Genomic DNA, 21,644 nt, shown 5'->3' on the forward strand with positions numbered 1-21,644 from the left:
GGTCCGAGGTCGTGTCTCATCTTCTGTGTGGGTGTGAGTCTGCTTTCTACGTGGAAGTGTGGTGGTAGCATCTTGTGTGGCCCTCACCAGCTCAAATCCCCTGGCAACTAAGACTAACCTGAGCACAACCAAGCCCCCACCTGAACAGAACACACCCCCAGCCAATCAGAACACAGCCAACCCCCCAACCAATGAGAACACACCCCCAGCCAATCAGAACACAGCCAAGCCCCCACCCAATCAGAACACAGCCAAACCCCCAACCAATGAGAACACACCCCCAGCCAATCAGAATACAGCCAACCCCCAACCAATGAGAACACCCCCCACCCAAGCAGAACACAGCCAACCCCTCAACCAATCAGAACACAGCCAAACCCCAACCAATCAGAACACACCCCCACCCAATCAGAACACAGCCAAGCCCCCACCCAATCAAGTCACACCCCCACTAGCAGTTAAAAGGAAGAAGCAACTGCAAGCTCACATTACTCCGAGAAGCACAAAGCCGAAGACACAAGCCTAAAGATGATGAATGAGACTTCATCGAAACGTCGCCTAGATACTTCCAATTTTACGTGGGAGAAAACCCGAATAACCAAAGATCCACATACAAGTACCCACGAAAACCTCAGAAAATATATGTATGTATGTATGTATGTATGTATGCGCGAAATACCACTCAGGCATCATCACAGAATCTCCAGAACCATAAAACCTACAAACTTGACATTTGGCATGTATGTTTCTTTTGGCTTCTAGGTGCTCACTAAGAAAGGATTTTTCGAAATGACCATCAGAGCATTAGTATTAGGAATATCTTTTTAGTTGACACCTATATTATTATTAACATACTCTGATGCTCTGGAATTCTAGTCCCCCTCCCTACCTGAAAAGAAATCTGTTCCAAATGCAAAACACAAGCAGAGGAGAGGAGGTTCAGTCTCAGTTTTAGTTTCACAGCACCAAGCACCTTTAGTACAGAACAGTTGAGCTAAGCCACACCAGGCTCCTTGCTGTCTCTTGCTCACAAAACAAATACTGTTTCAGTTTCCAAACAGCTTCCTCAACTCTAGCCAGATGAATACCGATGGATGCTGGTAGGCAGAATTCTCCCCCTCCCTTATTTTCCTCCCCAAAAACTAAGTCCAACCACATAGTTTCATAGCAAAGCACGGGTATTGGGCTACTTACACATAAAAACACACGTACACATCCTTCACATTCTATACAATTGAATTGAAAACCCCTGATATTGCATTAATATTGCACTCACTGTACAGTATAGTTCAGTATAGTTACTGCCCTGGGATAGAAGCTGTTTTTCAGCCTATTTGTCCTTGTCTTTATTGTCCTGTACCGCCTGCCAGATGGTAATAGTTTTTTTTAAAAAGGTGCCCAAGATTAGATGGATCTTTAATAATATTTTGAACTTTCTTAAGGCAGCAGGAGCTATAAAGCTCTTCCAAAGAGGGGAGAGGGCAACCAATGATATCCTGGGCAATGATGTTGTTAACCCTCTGGAGAGCTGTCCTGTCTGCCGCTGTCATCATGGTCATAAGTTGGAGGACTGCTTGTAATAGGACCTTTCATCTGCTCCAGTGATGTTTTTTAAGCCCCACCATGGCCGTGCCTCTGGCTGTTAAGAGCCTTAGCCTCAGAGCTATCGAGATTAATTCCCTTTATAGAGAGGGTTAACCCTGGCAAGGCACTCAGAGACTAAATGGGCCACCTGGCTGGGAAAAAAATAGTATGTTGTTCTACACGCAAACGTTTGTAGCTTTCAAAAACACAATCACGCACGTGTCTTCCTAGAAATACTTCGCTCAGTGGGCTCGGTGGATTTTGCTTTTGAGTTGGCGTGTCCAATGTTTTATTCTTCCAGAAAGCTATGCCAATTGCCTCTTTAGGAAAACCAAAGAACTTACTTGAGTCTCTTGAACACACCTTGTCAATGGCAGCTAGGTACCGCTTTCAAGAACAACCAAAGAAGGAGTAAAATTGTTTTTCAAGAATGTTGAGGCTAAAATGTTGCTTGATGCATCTGGATCAGAGATAGTAGCCTAACCTAGAGGATAGGGTGCTTTTAAGCCACAATAGTTGGGGAAAGGAGTCCAGTGGAGACTAAGTTAATTCTTCTAATCCTTGTTTCTTTTCCAGTCCAGGACCTCAAGGGACTTGGCTACGAGAAGGGGAAGCCAGTTGGATTGGTGGGTGTGACAGAGCTGTCAGATGCGCAGAAAAAGCAGCTGAAGGAACAGCAAGAGGTAAATTAAGGTCACATTATTTTGGTGTGTGCTTGTTGGGGCTACTGCATTCTTTGGCTTTTGTGTCTCTGCTGCTGCCGCCGCCGCCATCCAGTTTTCTGTGTATTGGTCTAGTTGTTAAGACACAGACTTGAAGCCAGGAGTCTGAGTTCTAGGACTCTCTTAGGCATGAAAGCCATCTGGAGGACTTTGGGCCAACCCCCAGGAGACTGAGTTCTAGTTCCACCTTAGCCATAAAAGTCAGCTCTCTCAGCCCAATTCACCTCACAGGGTTGTTGTGGGGAAGTAAGAGGTGGAAGGTGTGTTGGATATATTCACTGCCTTGAGTTATTGTAAAAGTAATAAAAGCCGGAGGGAGGGAAAGAATTAGAATAGAATTAGAATAGGATAGGATAGGATAGGATAGGATAGGATAGGATAGGATAGGATAGGATAGGATAGAAATAGAAATAGAAATAGAAATAGAATTAGAATTAGAATAGAATAGAATAGAATTAGAATAGAATAGAAGAATAGAATAGAATTAGAATAGAAGAGAAGAGAATAGAATAGAATGGAATGGAATGGAACGGAACGGAACGGAATAGAACAGGGCTGTCAAACTCCTGACCCATGAGCCGGATGCGTCATGTGCTGGCCATGCCCATACCTGGTTTGGCGAAGCGGGGGAAGTCCCAATACATCACGTATGAGTTTGACACCCCTGGTATAGAGAATGATCTTTGAAGGACAGGAAGAGAATCCATTACCAAAGCATCAATCAGATAAAGTAGGTTTCAGCCCAGATCAAGGAAATCGTTTATCAAAATACCTCTGAAACACACACACACACACACACACACACACACACACTAATATGAAGATAAAAAAGAGTGGAAGGGAAACACATTCAGACTTACAAGATCTATGTCAGTCTTCTAAGGTAGACTAGACTAAGAAACAGAAACAGATACTGTGTAGACTTAAAGCTACTTTTATTAGAATAGCTATAGTAACAGAATCCTCCAAGCCAAAAACACACAGAAATTCTCTCTTATGGCCACGTTAGCCAGATATGCGCCATTATTTCCTGGAGTCTTATAGAGTAGGTTTACAAATGTTTTGCCTTAGCATATTATGCAAACCTAGTGTTTTTGATGTGTAATACCATGCTTGTGACTTACTATATTGCACAAATGCAAGCAACTAATTTATTCAGCAAATGGCATATGATACAGTATGGATGAGACTGTAGCCTGTGTTTGAAAGATTTAAGCAGCTGCTTTCTGGTTTCTTCCTGGTTCTGCAAAGCAAAAATTGTGGAATGGAGCTAATTGGGACATCTATCTTCTAGTTGGGAAGGGTTTGAATGATGCAGAAGTAGAGGCATGTGCTTCCTCGGGCTTTCTTCAAACATGGTTTGCCACAAGGCTCATATAAGCACAGATAGTATTCTCTGTGTTGAGGAAGAGATCCGATAAGGCAGGATCCCCAACCTTTTGACGCCGCGACCCGGTTCCGACATCAGCTGGGCGCCGCGACCGTGCCGGCGTCAACTGGGCGCCACCATCTTTTTATGACGAAAAGCGCTTCCGGTGGCGTCACCGGGCGCTGTTCGTCATAAAAGATGGCGGCGCCAACGCTCTGGTGAGCTTTTTCGGTGAAATGGCTTTCTGCCGGAAAAGCTCACCGAGCGCTGGCGCCGCCATCTTTTATGTGAAACAGCGCTTCGGTGAGCTTTCTACCGGAAAAGCTCACCAGAAGCGCTTTTTACCAAAAAAGATGGCGGCGCCCAGCAACCAGCGGCCCGGTAAGGGTTGTTCCGCGGCCCGGTACCGGTCCGCGGACCGGCGGTTGGGGACCCCTGCGATAAGGCACTGTTCCTCTACCTTGGCAACTTTAAGATGTATAGACTTCAGCTCCCAGAATTCCACAGAATTCTTGCTTAGAATTTTAAGAAAGCCAACTATGCTTGCTATGGAATTCTGGGAGTTGAAGTCCATACATCGTAAAGTTGCCACGGTAGAGAAACATTGCAGTCATGGGTAAGAAGTCCTTCCTGGAGCATCAGGATCCCCGTCCCTACAGAGGAAGTTGCCAGTTCAGGGCTTGTAGCTTCCACATCACCTTACAGCATAAGGAGGCAGATAATTTTGCTGCCCTCTGCAGTCCAAACCTTCGTTATAAATCGCTTCTCTTCTCAGCTTGACTTTCTGGTGGAAATGATAAAAAGGTGGAGAAATGGAGGGTTCTCCAAAGCAAAACACACCCTTTCAAGCCTTTCAGGCGTTCTATTAAAATAGGGTTTTACCTCTCTTCCTGAAGTTTCCATCTTAGCCCATTCCTAGGGAAGCTGGTGAGCACTTTGCAGGACTGCACTGGTTTAAAGTTGCCAAAGGCGGCCTACGCCTGGGATTGGCCGCCATGTTTTTTTTTATGCAAGAATATGAAGGCACAACCAAGAATGTTCTTCCTGCATCAGCTAAGAAAGCTCAGATTGCCCAAGGTTCTGTCTGATAACAGTTCTACAGAGGAATTATTGCATTTGTACCTCAACAACTGTCCAGTTTGGCACAGCAACCAAACAGATTAGGTACAGAGTTTAAAGGATAGTTAATCAGTCATCAATAGACACATAGATGTTGACAACATCTATATAGACTATGCAGAAGAGCCCAAAAGAGAACAAAAAGACTCCAGCATCTCTCCACCAGTAATCCGCACTCAGATCAGCGTAGCTTAACTCCAAGGTTAACTTCAGACCAACAATCAAATAAGCTGTCAGCTTTGGAAGCCATATTAGCACCAGATGCTTCCATGCTGCCTCATTCTTGAGCCTGGGAAAGTGGGAGCGGGGAAGTTCTTGGAGTGTATGTGGATAGAAATAATAGCATTCTTCTTCTAAGTCAAGGTCATGTTATTTCTGCACCTGGGTGAGAGGACGTCTCAAGTTGGGACGGATGGTGATTGGGGCATGTGATGCAATGATGGGTGCAGGGCCTGGATTTGTAGTTTTTACTTATTGCAAGGAACTTTCAGATTCGGGATTTCCCAGATATGCCAGTTTACTACTCTTAATAAAAAGAACCTTGGAGATGATGTCTGTCTCGGAGTTATTTGTTGGAGTGGAGGTTTTCTGGAACGCTGACATAAGCAATATCCCAATCAAGAAAGTGCCAAAGAGCCATCAGTAAACAGCCCAACCACCACCCTCACTCACACAGGCAAGCAAGATACCAGAATATAATCTGACAACAAACAGCACTCCTTACTACGATAGCACTGGTGATGTTACCTGATTAGGGTAATGAAATGTCTGCAAGAAAACAAGCAAGCTCAGAGAGCACCAAGGACCCCTCATGGCAGTGCTGAGCTTTAAATATTCTCCTTTACGATCTATGATATCTATCATTTTGTTGTTTGTATGTACTGTGCACTGAGAGTTTATGCACCGGTAACCAATTCCTTGTGTGTCCAATCACATTTGGCCAGTAAAGAATCCTACTCTGTTCTACAGATGCAGCAAATGTACGACATGATCATGAAGCACAAACAGGCCATGCAGGAGATGCAGATCATGTGGGAGAGGACAATCAAAGAGCACCAGTCCGGCTACGACAGCGATGAGGAAATCGACAATGAGTTGGGCACGTGGGAGCACCAGCTGAGGCGCATGGAGATGGACAAGACCCGTGGTTAGTGCTTAACAGGGGAGACAGGGAAGACTTCGTGTCCGCCTTGATCTCGGCCAGGGCTGTCAAACTCGCAGCCCGGATGCATCACACACACTGGCCATGCCCACGCCCAGTTTAGCGAAAGGGGGGGGAGTCGCGATACGTCACATGACAGTGCCATGACAACGTGAGGTTGACACCCCTGATCTAGACAATACAGATAGTCCTTGACTTATAACCAGAATTGAGCCTGGAATTAGGGTCATAAGCTGTGCCTATGTTGTTTGTGAGTTGGGTCACTATGCCCTACATTACGACCTTTTTTGCGGCAGTTGTAAAGCAAATCCATTGTCTTCAATGGATTTTTTTTTTTTTGCCAGAAACTGAAAACAAACTCGCCGAGTCTTACAATCATTTCCAACCCTTGCTGTCAGGGCTCCGGCAGTTACCCCCCCTGCCCCCCCCCCCATTTAAATCATAAGTCTCTAGTCGAACTTTCAAAACTTAAAGAAGATTTATTAGGAGTAAACATGCCGGCGCTGCCTGGGTGAAACCGACTCTGAGACACATCATTCATTGTCACCCTTGGCCCAGGTTTTCCCCCACCCGCTGGGTGTATCATAATTCATATTCTCCAATGGGAAACATCCATAGCCAAGAGTTATCAATCATGCCTCTCCAGTTAGAATTTTGCGCAGCACAAACTTCGGTCACCTCGAAACTATCCATTAAAACATTTATGGAATGCAATTTCAGATTTGCAAGCTGCTGCATTGCTACCCCCCCTCCCTTTCCGTTGGCAACTCTGAAAAGACCATAGAAATATTTTATGAGTTGACACTTAACATTCTGTAAATTTTCCCAGCGCTTAAACTCTTCATTACTCTTAACAAAGCCATAACTTTCTCCTTGTAAAGCTTCTATTTTTACAGCAGGGGTCCCCAAGCCCCACGCCTCAGGCCAGCACTGGCCCATGGCCTGTTAGGACCTGGGCTGCACAGCTGGAGGTGAGCAGCAGGCGAGCGAAACTGCACACACACACGCACGGGCCCTAGATTGCACACTCCTTCTCCCCAGTCCGTGGAAAAACCGTGTTTCACAAAACCGGTCCCTGGGCTCAAAAGATCGGGAACCGCTACTCTACAGAATCTGGTGCAAGAGGACTCAATTTTAACTCATCGGTTGTGGCTTTCCCCTCCCCCATGCTGGCTGGGAATTCTGGGATTCGGAGTCCACCCATTTTCAAGTTGCCATGCGTGAGAATGTGCTCCCTGCTCCTCCTTAATTATAAGCCTGGTGCCTGGAGTTATATGGATGTTATAAAGAAATTCTCTTGGGTCCAGCATAAAATTGCTGATCCCAACAAATTCATGGGCTTAATGTGTATTGACCCTGTACAGATAGTCCCTGACTTACGAGCACAGTTAAGGCCAAGATTTCTGTTGCTATGTGAGACAGTTGCCCCATTTTATAACCTTTCTTGCCACCATTGTTAAGTGAACCACTGCAGTTGTCAGTAGTTAGTAACACGGTTGTTCAGTGAATCTGGCTTCCCCGTTGACTTTGCTTGTCGGAAGATCACAAAAGGGGACCACAACCCCAGGATCCTGCAACCGTCATAAATATGAGCCAGTTGCCAAGCACCTGGATTTTGATCACGTGACCCTGGGGATGCTGCAATGGTTGTAAGTGTAAAGACCGGTCGTAAGTCCCTTTTTTTTCAGGGCCATTGTAACTTCGAACCCGTGACTGAACAAATGGTTGTTAAGTCAAGGACATCTTGTATGTTCTACAAACAACGTCTTGCTGAGAAGTAATTGTGTTCTGCCTGGTCCTTTTTCAGAATGGGCGGAGCAGCTGACTCAAATGGGCCGAGGAAAACATTTCATTGGAGATTTTCTGCCACCTGATGAGCTTGAGAAGTTTATGGAAACCTTCAAAGCTCTGAAGGTAAAATGTTTAGTGTCCTTCTCTTTAGGACAGCTTATATATGTGTGTGTGTGTGTGATTGAATGTTTCCGGAGGAGGAGGAAGAAGAGGAAGAGGATGGGAGCGGGGAGGAGGGAAGAGAAAGAGGATCTGTTTTTCCTGTTTGGAAAAAAAAAATTGGGCAACGCATTAGATACATGCAATAGACAAAACAATTTCAAACAATTTCAAAAGGAGGCTTGTTCCAAATGGGTTGGCATTCAACTCCAAAGTATACCAGTTGCAACTGAAAATATTGGCAGGGCAGTTGGAACAGCACTTAAGCCTCCAAGAGGCCCCTTCAAACTTAGAAACGTTTCAGATTCAGAATTTTTCTACCTCATGGTTGTGTGTGTTCACCCCAAAGAGCATGGCCTCAAACCTGGGAAAGGAGCAAAGAAGGATAACCAAAAGTAATGGGAGATTACTGAGGCACCACCTCTCTATAGAGAAATCCTAAACTGCTGAGAGCTTTGCAGTCTAGAAATAGCTATATAAAATTATTCCCTAGAGAATACTTTTTTATACTTCTGTTCTAATAGTAATGGAACTGGAGGATTGTCCAACACCCTCCCCCCACCCCCCAAGATCTAGAAGACCCACTAACGCAGGGGTCTCCAACCGTGGCAACTTTAAGACTTGTAGATTTCAACTCTCAGAATTCCTCAAATAGCTTTGCTGGCTGAGGAATTCTGGGAGTTGAAGTCCACAAGTCTTAAAGTTGCCACGGTTGGAGACCCCTGCACTAAAGCAAGAATCTTCAAACTTGGCAAGTTGAAGACTTGTGGAACTTCAACTCCCCGAATTCCTGAGCTAACATGACTGGAGGAAGGATTCTGGGAGTTGAAGTCCACAAATCTTAAAGCTGTCAAGTTTGAGGACCCCTGCACTAAAGGGTCGCTGCCTCCAGACAGGTGGCATGGGCCTTTGGAAGGGGACTGAAAAAGGTCATTGCTTGTCAGTCATAGTGACAGCTTGGAACAGTGTTTCTCAACCTCGACAACTAAAAGAGGCGAGGACTTCAACTCCCAGAATTCTTTGCTGGCTGGAGAATTCTGGGAATTTTGAAGTCCTCATCGCTTTAAATTGTCACAGTTGAGAGACATTGTTTTGAAGCAGATTCTCATGCATGATTTCTTTTCAAACTATTGTTTTCTTCCTCCACAGGAAGGCCGTGAGCCTGATTACTCTGAATACAAAGAATTTAAACTGACCGTGGAAAACATAGGTTACCAGATGCTGATGAAAATGGGCTGGAAGGAAGGTGATGGTCTGGGATCTGATGGTCAGGGTATCAAAGCTCCTGTGAACAAGTAGGTGTCTGATCCCTCTTTTGTTATATCTTGATTTGGAGGGGGGGAAATCCTTCCATTTTCCCCTGCTCAGAAACACACACAGCAGCGAACAAGCTAGAAAACCAAGTTTTTTTTAAAAAAAAACAACCCAAAATATATAGAACATCAGTGTAGAAAGAAGACAGTCATAAAATTGATAGAATAAAATCTACTTTTTATATAACATCACCAGGATGTGCTTTCTGATGTGACATATTGGCTTAGCAGTTGAAAGTCCAAGTTGTTTAGAATAATTTGCTTTTCAGGTGTTTGGCTGCAGACAGATGAGAATCAGGGATGTTTCAGCAGATGGTAGAGAGGAGAAACTGCAGAGGGAAAAACCAAAGCAAGCGCCTGTCTCTCTCTTCTCTTCCTCCCCCACCCTCCCCCACGCATTCATGTGGACAGACTGAATGACATTGTCGCAGCAAGGAAATTTTGCTTCCTTCTCTGAACAGGCAGGAAGGAGTTGGAGGTAGCGTCATGTGTGTCACGTGCACTGCCATGAGTCTGCCTATCAGTGGTCATTCTAGATCAGGGGACACACACACCCCAATCCGTGGATCGGCACCCGGTCTGCAGCGTGCCAGCTACTGGGCCACGCAAACAAGCGAAGCCCCATCCACAGGAAGCAGGCAGCACACAAAACCATGCCCCCTTCGGTCCATAGAAAAACATCTCCCCACAGAACAGGTCCCTGGTGCCCCAAAAGGTTGGGGGGCCGTTATTCTAGATCCGTGATGGCGAACCTATGACACACATGCCACAGGTGGCACACGGAGCCATTTGTGGGGGCACGCAAGTCCCAGCCAAACTTACCTGCACTGTGGATGCGCGCACCTCCCAGCCGATTTTCGGCCTGTTTGAGGCCATTTTCAGCCTCTCTGACACTTGAGGGAAGCCTCTGCAGCCTTTGGAGGCCGAAAACGGGCCCATTTTGGCACTTCTGGTATTTCCGGCACGGGAGCCCAAAAAGGTTAGCCACCACTGTTCTAGATGATCTGCTTGGAGGGGATGACCTGCTAACCCCTTCTCACACCAGAGTCATTATGAACGTTCTCTCTCTCTCTCTCTCTCTCTCTCTCTCTCTCTCTCTCTCTCCTCCCTCCCTCCCTCCTCCCTCCCTCCTCCCTCTCTCTCTCTCTCTCTCTCTCTCTCTCTCTCTCTCTGGCAGTCACAGGTTTTGGCTTGGTAGCAAGGTGTCCCAGTGTAAAAAAGAAATTAAATGTATTTGCAGGTAGTCCTTGACTTATGACCGTAAACTGAGACCAGAATACTGGTCGTAAATCATGCCTGTCATTAAGTGGGTCACCACACATCTGTGCCCAATTTTAGAATCTTTTTTTGCAGTAGTTGTTAGGCGAATCACCATGGACATTAAGCACTATTCAGTGAATCAGCAATGGTTTTGTTGTTGGGTTTTTTTTTTTTGCTGGAAATAAGCTTTTTCTGGCAAAAAGAAACCCCATCGTAGATTGTAGTCACATGACATGGAACAGCCGTAAATGTGGTCCATTTGCCAAGCACCCAACATACAGCTGGACCCAGCCATCAGAACAGTGAATCTGGGTGGTAAGTAACCCTGGAGAGTCTGTCATAACTTCAAATGGTTGCTAAGTGCCTGGGTGTAAGTCGAGGACTACCTGTGTTGTGTTGGATTTTTTACCTCAGATTTCATAAAGTTGCTCAAGGTGGGGTATGTACCTTCCCTCTTCTATTTTTCCTGTGAGATAATTGGGTAGAGGAACAAAGACTGGCCCAAAATTCCCCAGAGAATTTCTGTGGCTGAGGGGGAACTACTAGAACCTTGCCCTGGTTCTGGCCCACCATCCTCATGATATCCCAGTATAACCACTCCGGTTCTCTTACTTGGTTTGGAAGTTATGGCAGCCCTGCTTCAGCTCCAAGGGCAAAGTCCCTAAATCCAGGTAGTCCTCGACTTACAGCAGTTCATTTAGTGACCGTTCAAAGTTACAACAGCACTGAAAAAAGTGACTTACGACCATTGTTCTCTCCCCTATGACCATAGCAGCATCCCTATGTTCACACGATCAGAATTCAGACTCGTGCCAACTGTCTCATATTTAGGATGGTTGCAGTATCCTGGGGTCATGTGATCACCTTTTATAACCTTCTGACAAGCAAAGTCGGTGAGGAAGCCAGATTCACTTAACAACCATGTGGCTAACTGAACAGCTGCAGTGATTTACTTCACAACTATGGCAAGAAAGGTTGTGAAAAGGAACAAAACTCCTTTAGCAAATGTCTTGCTTAGCAATGGAAATGTTGGACTCTGTTGTAGTTGTAAGTCAAGGACTACCTGTAATAAAGTATACCTTGGAAAGGGGTTGGACTAGAACAGGGGTCTCCAACATCAGCAACTTTCAGACTTGTGGACTTCAACTCCCAGAATCCCTCAGCCAGCAAAGCTGGCTGAGGAATTCTGGGAGTTAAAGTCCACATGTCTGAAAGTTGCCGAGGTTGGAGACCCCTGGACTACAAGACCTCCATAGTCCCTTCCAGCCCTCTGACTCTATGGTTTTAATCCACCCTATCTTAAAAGGTCTGGTCTAAGGCAGCTTCCTCATATCCACGCACATAAGATAAACGCAGCTCTTTCCCAACCAGGGGGGTGACGGCTGTGGATGGAGCAGGGTTTGGGATCGACCGTCCTGCTGATTTGTCCAAGGATGATGATGAGTACGAGGCTTTTCGGAAGAGGATGATGTTGGCCTACAGATTCCGGCCCAACCCACTGGTGAGAGAAGCCCCACCCCTTGGGGCCCCTTTTTCCCATGTCAGAAATTATGCTTATACAATTGATTTATATCCGAAATAGGTTAGGGATACATTGGAACAGTCTTTTTGAAATAATCTGGCACTTAGACTTATATACCACGTCACAGTGCTTTTACAGCCCTCTCTAAGCGGTTTACAGAGTCAGCCTATTGCCCCCAACGAGCTGGGTCCTCATTTTGCCAACTTTGGAAGGATGGAAGGCTGAGTCAACCTTGAACCAATGTCAACTGGTCCCGTTTACCACATTGAACAAAAGAAACTCTTTAGATTATCCAACAGTTAATAGCCAGTAGCTTTATTGAAAAATCTATCTAGGCACGGCAGAAGCAAAGTAAGTTCTGGGATTTTCCCTCGAAAACCCACATAGTTAACTCCTCTTTTCCCCTCCGGCCACCCACAGTTCGTAGTTCACCAATTGAATTCAGTTCTTTTGCTTTGGGAAAAGCTCTCTGCTTCAGTCAAAATATTCTTCATCCCTTGGCCTTGTTAGATAAAATGTCTGTCTAGCAAGAAGCGGTTCACTTGCGTTCCATAGCCTCCCTTCACCCTTAGGAATTCACCACCCTCCTCCCGTCACTGTAAGGCAAAGCTGCTGATGAAAGCAGGTACAGGCAGCTATGGAGTTGAGCCAGGTTTGACTGCTGGTCAGGATCGAACTCCAGGCTGTGGGCAGAATTAGCCTACGCTATACTGCATTCCAACGACTGCACCACCAGGGCAGGCAAGGGCAGGCATGAACTTTTAATTTCTTGACATTTTACTCTGAAAATGCCAGGACGGTCTGTTTTCATTGAGATGTCCTGATCTGAGTTGCCTTTGACTGCAAAAAAAAAAAAAATGTATTGAAGGAACTATTTGAACAGGTTGCTTGCTTCACTGTAACTGATTGACTATATTGATATAGATTGATCAATTGTATATTCTATTTTTATTCTATATTCTAAACAATTTGCAGCACTATATTGTAAGGATTATTTTACCAAACATCAAAATGAGGTTAATCACTTAAAGTGCTGTATCCAGTGCTGCAGAAAGAATTCGTGTAAGCATATTTAGGAAGGAGATCCTGCTCCTTTGTTGTGGAGAAGATAACTTCCCTGTATGGTGCCAGCCAGCTCGCCCAAGTTTTCTTTTTCCAGAAACTCCCTTCTATTCTCTCACGATGTGTTGCTAGCCTATTTAAATCTCATTTGAGAAATCCTTCAAATATAAATCTTCAAAATTACATGTATCAATTTTCTCTCTTTATAGCTCAGCCTTTATTTAATCTTGCATATGTAACACAACATTAAGTCCACGTTAACTGTGGGAACACTAAAAATAGAAGCAGTTGAGAAAAGTATTATAGAACATGCAAACAACAGTTATAAATGTTGTTTATAAACGGCAGGAACAGCTGCTGTTCTTCATTCTTGGAATGAAGCCTGAGTCCAGGTAATCCTCAAGTTACAACCATTTGTTTAATGACCAGTGTTACAATGGCACTGAAAAAAGAGGCTTATAACCATTTTTCACTCTTGGAACGGTTGTAGCATCCCCATGGTCACATGATCAAAATTCGGACCCTTGGCAAACTGGCTCCTATTTATGACGGTTGCCGTGTCCCAGGGCCATGTGCTCCTCTTTGTGACCTTCTGACAAGCAGAGTCAATAGGGAAGTCAGATTCATTTAACGACCATTTGACTAACTTTGTAGAATGTCAGCCTGTTCTGGTTTTTCTTCTCCCTTGAATTCAAAGAACGGATTCACACATTGCACCAGGATGTAGGTTGCTTCATCACGTTTATTGGATACACCAGAATGGATGCAACTTTCTAAGCCTTCAGGGTTAAACGTGATCGGTTCATCCAACGTGTTAAAACCTTGAACAATCACACACACACCCATGTGATATCAAACAATGTGATGATCACTTCAAAAAGGATGGTGTTGGGTTGGAGCCTCAGATTCTGTTGGCCTTCTCTTACCATGATGATTTGAATTTTGTCTTTTTTTTTTCTCCTCCTCCAGAACAACCCTCGGCGTCCTTATTATTGATGCTGCAGTGTGTTTCTTCTCACCTCCCACCTACTCCCTGGTCCTCCAGTGATGGATTGTTTACTGTGACAAGTTTATTTTAAAAAAATGTCCCATTCTTTCGTTTAGGACTCTGTTTCAGGTTAACCTCCCATCTGTTTACCCGCCCACAGATGTTGGACTTTTTCATTGTGGTTGCAGAGCTCACCCCCTCGTTTATTATTATTATTATTTTAAATGTGATACCATTAAAGAAAGAGAAGGAGCAACTTGGAACTGAGATGATCAGAAAAAATGTTCCCAACCATTTGTGAGAAGGGGGAATTGGCCTAAAAACATTTGTTAATGTAACGTGTAATCTTCATTCTACTTGGTTTCATGGTTTTCCTTTGAAGCCCTGTTTCTTTCCCCATGAACATAGAAATAAATTCTGGGTTGCTGTTCCTTGTTGATGGTGGGTCCCTGCAGGGAAGGATCACAGTATGGGATGTAACAGGCGACCACCAACACAGGCATAAATAAAGAAATTTATTTACCCCAAATATGGTAGAGAGGCTTTCCAGCTGCAGTTCAAAAGAGCAAGATTTGGGTTGCAGTAACTTAGGAAAGGGGAACTGTTTTTAAATGGGGGGGGAGAGACAAACTATCCCAGAGTATTGCGTCTCTGTGAGGCTGTCATTTTTACCTCAGTTCTGAGGGAATCTCGTGAAAGCATGCAAAACCACCGTGTATCGGCCAACCTTCTCTTTTTAGAGGACAATTGGCTCTCCTTTTCCTCACTCTTTAGTTATTTCAAAGAGCGAGGAAGTTTGAATTGTTTCTTAGACCAAGCCAGAGGCCAAAACCAAACACATCCTTAGCTCGATTCTCAGCCTTTGCTTAATTCTTAGTAGGTTTTAATAATCTTTCAGATTTGTTCCAAAGGAGAAAGGTTAGAGAAGGGGAAAACCAAAAAAAATCTTTTTGTTTTACAACAATTACATGCCCTGTTCACCAAGGCAAACCTCTCTCTTCCATGATCTTCCAACATTAAAAAAAACTGTGGTTCCTTCAGGTAGGCTCTGAAACGATGCTTATTTTCATTTTTGTTAAACTTTAATGATGTAGAGTTGATACGTTGGGCTTTTGCCAAACATGTTAATAAAGCTAGAGAAATAATGCGAGGAAGATTGTTTTTTTTCCTTTTGAATGTCCTGACAATGAGTTTGTTTGTTTTTCCAAAATTCCAAGAATGATGGATGAGTGTACATGACTCTCAGGTAGAGAAGGAATGGGGAAGTAGCCTCCTTCTATGCATCATCCTCTTCATTTAACAACCCCATAATCCCTTGCAGGGTGGAGTCTGGGCAACCGAATGGAGCTAGCAGAGTGTTTTAATGGCCGGATGCCCTTCCTGTCGCCAACGCAGAGTCTGGTTCAGCAGATATATTCTCGGTATGCCCAGAGAGAGAAATATCTGCCTCTACCTAGGATCGAACTCACAGCCTCCTGATTGTGAGGTGAGAGCTCCACCTCTAGGCCACCGCACCACTTTCAGCACCCCTCTATGCAAGTTTGGGGGGGAAATGGACTTTCTTACCTGCCAAGGTTGGGAGAGGATGCACACAGGAAACCCTCCGTGCCAGGGTCCCTAGAGATAGGACCACTGCTTCCAAGTATCCCTCAGTGCAAGTACAGTTAGTCCTTGACTTACGACCAGAATTTCCATTGCTAAGCAAGACAGTTGTTAACTGAGTCATGCCCAATTTCACCACCTTTTTTTTGGTCAAGGTTGCTAAGTGTGTAGCACTACAGTTGTTAAGTGGACTCATGGCCGTTAAACGAATCTGGCTTCCCCTCTTAATTTGCCAGCTGGGAAAGCCGCAAATGGTGATCCCAGAATGCTACAACCATCATAAATGCCTGTTGGTTGCCAAGCAGCCAAAATCTGATCATGTGACTGTGGGGATGCTGCAATGGTCATATGTGTGAGGCGCTGTCATAAGACATATTTTTTTCAGAGGCTGTGATGACCCGGGGCCTGGCACAAAGGCAACACAGTCACATAAGTAAGAAGAGTCCCTTTAGTACCTCCAATCTCCAGGATACCTTTGGCTTGAGAAAAACTCTCCCAGGAACAGCCTTTAAGTGGAGGAAATTCAGTCCGAAAACATACAAACTGTAAATTAAAATCCACACAAATCACGCTGCAGTAATTAACTTGACATGGCAGGATAAGGAATTGCAGACTTGAAAGGCCAGAAAAACACACACAGTTGGGAAGACACCAGGAACCCGGATAAGCCTTGACAATAACGATAACTCATGATTTGCTCTCAATAAGTTTGCTGCGCGCAACTTCCCTTTTTAAACACTGTGTTCCCAGCTGCAGCTAATGGAGGGAATCAGGGCCCTTTCCTTCTCCATAAGCCACGCAACTCACGTTGCTCCCTTCTCCGTTCCTCCCTGCGTGCCCTAGGATGAAGAGGGGGTGGGCCTGGGTCTTCCTCTGAATGCCCAGCCGGACTTTGCCCTTCCCCAGTTTCTTCCACAGCCAATGGAGCCACACTCCCACTCCCTGTCAGCTGCTCGGCCTCCCCTTCCGAATCAGATTCCAACAGGGGCATGACAGAGGCATTGTAAATTTTAATGGTCATTAAACAAATGCCTGTACATTCTCATAGCTTTTGTCCCTTGGGGAACAGATGGGTGGGACTATTAACTTCTTCACCTTGGTTGGCAGGAGGAAACAGCTGGTCGGTAGAAGTGGTCCTTGGCCACTAAGAAAAGTTACAACGGCATAAGTATTGACCTGCTGCTGTCACCTCATCTTTTAATAATAACACATGGGAGGTTACCAAGGATCTTCAGCTGTTTATGTACGGATTGTCTTCGACTTAACAGCCATTCATTTAGTAACCATTTGAAGCTACAGCAGCACTGAAAAAAAATGATGATCTTGGCAACCATAGCAGCCTCCCCCCCGCCGGTCATGTGAGCAAAACTCAGGCGCTTGGCAACGGGTTCACATGACGGTTGCAGCGTCCCGGGGTCATGTGATGTGATCCTCTTTGGTGACCTGATAAGTGAACTGAAGGGGGAAGCCAATTTCACTTAACAACCATGTGAGCTTAAGCTAACAACTCAGTGATTCACTTAACAACCATGGCAAGAAAGTAGTAAAATGGAGCGAAACCAGAGGTGGTATCCAGCAGGTTCTGACCAGTTCTGGAGAACCAGTAGCGGAAATTTTGAGTAGCTCAGAGAACCGGCAAATCCCACCTCTGACTGGCCCGGCCCCCATCTATTCTCTGCCTCCAAAGTCCCAGCTGATCAGCTGGGTCTTCTTTTGTTGCCCTGCACAGGAGAACAGAGCTGGAAAGCAGGTTAGTGGGGTGGGGAGGGAATGGGGATTTTGCAGTAACCTTTCCCCTGTCGCGCCCACCAAGCCACGCCCACAGAACCAATAGTAAAAAAAAATTTGAATCCCACCACTGAGCGAAACTCACTTAACTGTCTTGTTTAGTCATAGAAATTTTGGGCTCAATTGTAGTTGTAAGTCGAGAACTACTGATATTTATGAAACAAATCCATATGGCTGCCCATCTCAGGGTAACTCCAGGTGGCTTACAACTTTTAAATTTCATGAACTGAGAACCCATAAACCCCTCCCCACTCTCAAAAAAAAATAATCAGTTGTTTTCTCATTGATGATTACTTGACCCTCGATCCTGTTATCAAAATGTGCCTATAAAGATACAAGCATCCTTTATCTTTTTTTTGTTCCCTCTCTTTGAGACTGCGGTCCTTTATAGAAATTATCCAAAATCTTCCAGGGCAGCTTAAAAAAATTTATTCTCTTGATAAATGTCCCAGTTGATAACAAGAAGCAAATTCTCTGTATCCTTGCAAGATGAAGAAAATTTTAAAAAATTACAGTATGCGCTACATTCATAATTATTCTTTAGAAGTGGGAAAACCAGCGTTTTATAAGCACGTAAGAATCCCACGGGGTTTAATTTTCATCGCTTTTCGTTTTTGGCAGCCGTTTTTATGTTTTCTGGGTCAAGAAAAGCGAAACCATTGTACTTATCCTTTATATTTATTGGTGTAGAAAATTCTAAGCTGGACTAATGGTTGGTGTGAAAGTGGCTTTCTATCCGGGTAGTCCTTGACTTACAACATTTACTTAGTGACCGTTTGAAGTTACAACAGCACTGAAAAAAGCAACTCATTACCATTTTTTCCACACAATCCTTGCAGCATCCCCGTGGTCACATGATCAAAATTCAGATGCTTGGGAATTGACTCATATTTATGACAGTTGCAGTGTCCTGAAGTCATGTGATCACCTTTTGTAGCCTTCTGACAAGCAGTCAACTGGGGGAATCAGATTCACTTAACAACCGTGTTACTAACTTAACAACTGCAGTGACTCACTTAACAACTGTGACAAGAAAGTTAGTAAACTGGAGAAAAACTCACTTAGCAACATAAACCTTGGGCTCAGTTGTGGTTGTAAGTCGAGGACTACTTATATTAAGTATCTGTTGCACTTGGACTGCAGCCTATCTTTTAATGAAGGTAAAACAAGATCCACTGAACAATGGCCCATTGCGAAAATGATGATTTCATGGATCGTTTTGGTGATTTAAAGGAAGGCCTGTCCTTCTGGCTCTCTGTTGCTCACCAGGTTCATTGGTCAAGTGACGGGTTGCTTTGGTGATGATTCCCAATTTATGGAAGGCCCTTCAGGTATTTTGAAAATACTTATTTAGCCTTCCAGTGAAGTAAATGGCACCTTTGATGTACCTGAATATTTATTTATTAGAGCAGGGGGCCTTCAAACTTGACAACTTTTAAGACTTGTGTCAGCTCAGGAATTCGGGGAGTTGAAGTCCACAAGTCTTAAACTTGCCAAGTCTGAAGACCCTTGTATTATATTCTAACTTTGGGGGAGTTCACTATTTTTCCCCACAACAACATTCCTGCAAGGTAGGCTGGGCTGATTGGGCGGGGGGGGAGAGACTGGCTGAAAGACAACCAATGAGCTTCCTAGAATACGGAACCTGGATCTCCCCACTCCTAGCCCAACCCCCTACTACCCCTGATTGGCTCTTATACTGGGAGGGAGGGACTAGCCCAAATTCAGCCTATAAGCTTCTATGACTGAGGAAGGAATTAAAATCTTGGTCGCCCCACTCATAATTCAACACCTCCACTACTGCATCATCCTGTATGTCGGCGAAAACCTTTTTACGGATTTCTATTACGTGTTTCTGTTTTTAATTAATTTTGGGAAGGAATTTTGCAGTACTCTGCTCAGAGTCCATCGTCTGTGGCAGGCTCTAAATACAGTAAAATCAATCAATAAAACAAATGAAGCTATACCAGTATAACCTGCTCAGGTGCCTGCCCCATGCCAGCTGTGACTCAATCTTAATAAGATGGTTGGGAGTTTGGGGCTCCTGGAGTCCAACATCTGGAGTTGTTGTGATGCTGACTGGGGGATTCTGGAAGTTGATGTCCACATGTCTTCCAATGTACCAGATTTAAAAAACACTCCATTAAGATCTTTAAAGACAAAAAGAGCACCGTGAATGAAAAAAGAAACAGCTTTCTGAACTCAAGAATGGCCCAGACAAAATAAATGCAAGTAATTTGATTGCTTATTGTACCCTATGACTATTGTTAAGTGTTGTACCTTATGATTCTTGACTCTTGATGAATGTATCTTTTCTTTTATGTACACTGAGAGCATTTGCACCAAGACAAGTTCCTTGGGTGTCCAATCACACTTGGCCAATAAAGAATTCTAATCCTTGATTTACAACCATTTCTTTAGTGACTGACTGAAATAAGTACAGCACTGAAAATAACTGGTCCTCGCATTTACAACCGTCATAGCATCCCCACGGTCACGTGATCAAAATTCAAGCACTTGGCAACCAACATGTATTTATATGTTTCCAGGGTCATATGATCACCATTTGCAACCTTCCCAGCTGGTTTATGACAAGCCAAGACAGCGGAGGAAGTCAGATTTGTTTAACGACTGCCTGATTCACTTAACAGCAATACATTTAACAGCTGTGGCAAAAATGGGGTGTAACTGCTTAGCAACAGAAATTCTGGTCCCGGTTGTGGTCGTAAGTTGAGGGCCTCTTGGAAACACAAGTCAAAAGGAGCTTTTGTTATTTTAATTCCATACACTGAATTTGTAAGTCTGCCCAATTCAAAATGACACTGCTCATCATCATAACAACATAAAAATAATTAGCACATCAGTTGATGAGGAAAATCAACATTACTGATTTGGCATGAGAGAACAGACGCAAGGCCTTAAAATGTATTCTAATCTAAAAGAGCGGCACTTAAATTGTCACAGCCAATTATCCCTTTTCCTCAAATAATACTATTACACCCATTTAAAAAAAATATAAAAAGACTAGTTTTACACAAGCGTCTCAGCCACAGCAATCCCAAAATGGATCCTCAACTCACAAATAAGTAATTACCAATTGCTCTATTACTCCCCCAGGATGCGCCCAAATTTCTCCCTCTGGGAAAATTCCCCCCCAGTTTTAAGAATCACTGTTCTAAATTTAGAGTCAGGAAAGCATTATAGGGTAATCTAAAAGCTAGCCAACTTATAACCATGCAGGTTCTCCTTTTTTTAAAAAAACGGATTCGCAACCCATTCTGGCATATATTTTATTTTTTATTTTGCAATTAACAGCAATCTGCCAACACAACAAAACTGAAACAGGGGAAGCTCACTGGAAATGATGGATTAATAGGAAAAGCTCTGCCAGCTACCTACATTTCTGCCTTGATAGGCAGCTCTCTCCCTTTTCCGTCAAGTATTTTTAACACTGGCCTGATTTACAGCTGCAATCCTATCAAGGTTTCTTGCCAGTAAGCTGCACAAGCAGAGCAAATATATACCTGGTGACCCTGAAAAAGATGACAGGCTGCTCCTAAATATGCTCTTCCATCAGAGATGCTGCAGCAAATCTAGCAGTGATCAGGGGGGGGTTGGATTGGATGACCTCTAGGGTGTATTGCCACTAAGGCTTTATGCTTCTTTCTTAACCCCTGTGTTCTTTTGGTCCTAGCCACAGGGACTGGCAAACTTGATTTGCTGAATTCAAAACATCTCAATGACAGACAGGCAGTCTTGACAACATGAAACCACACAGGCAGGTTTCCCATAACGATGCTTTTTTCCCCCCAAGAGTCAACTGGACTTTCTTGTTTCTTTCTTGGAAGGCATTTTGCTTCTCATCCAAGAAGCTTCTTCAGCTCTGACTGAATGGCAGGGAATGGAAGGATTTATTCTCCTTGCAGACAGCTGGTCCTTTTTGCATTCTTTTAGGAGTTGTTAAAAGAATGCAAAAGAATGGGCAATCCCAGATTCGAGACCAAAGTCCCCCAGTCAGAGCTGAAGAAGCTTCTTGGATGAGAAGTGAAACGTCTTCAAAGAAAAACAAAACAAAAACCAAGGTAGTCCAGTTGCCTCTTGGAGAAAAAAAAGCACCTTTGGGACAACCATGACCTGGATGACTGAGAATCTCCAAAGATGCACAGGCACGTTTGTTTTGGACTTTGCAATTCATTGCGCAAA

At 44.2% G+C, this 21,644-nt stretch overlaps 1 protein-coding gene across 2 annotated transcripts in view; it reads left to right on the forward strand.

The window, feature by feature from the left end:
- Positions 1-15,196, forward strand: part of SUGP1 (SURP and G-patch domain containing 1) — a 30,792-nt gene extending 15,596 nt beyond the window's left edge. For both annotated transcript variants that reach the window (XM_026683162.2, XM_026683163.2), the window contains exons 9-14: positions 2,161-2,267; positions 5,764-5,941; positions 7,764-7,870; positions 9,056-9,201; positions 11,851-11,980; positions 14,033-15,196. In XM_026683162.2, coding sequence (XP_026538947.2) covers positions 2,161-2,267; positions 5,764-5,941; positions 7,764-7,870; positions 9,056-9,201; positions 11,851-11,980; positions 14,033-14,059 — 695 coding nt within the window. In that variant the 3' untranslated portion in view covers positions 14,060-15,196. The remainder of the gene's footprint in view (positions 1-2,160; positions 2,268-5,763; positions 5,942-7,763; positions 7,871-9,055; positions 9,202-11,850; positions 11,981-14,032) is intronic.
- Positions 15,197-21,644: the final 6,448 nt, after the last annotated feature.

Source organism: Notechis scutatus, chromosome 1, assembly GCF_049901735.1.
Source record: "Notechis scutatus isolate UNSWTSFEM ecotype Mainland chromosome 1, rNotScu1.2, whole genome shotgun sequence".
Classification (NCBI taxonomy): Eukaryota; Metazoa; Chordata; class Lepidosauria; order Squamata; family Elapidae; genus Notechis; species Notechis scutatus.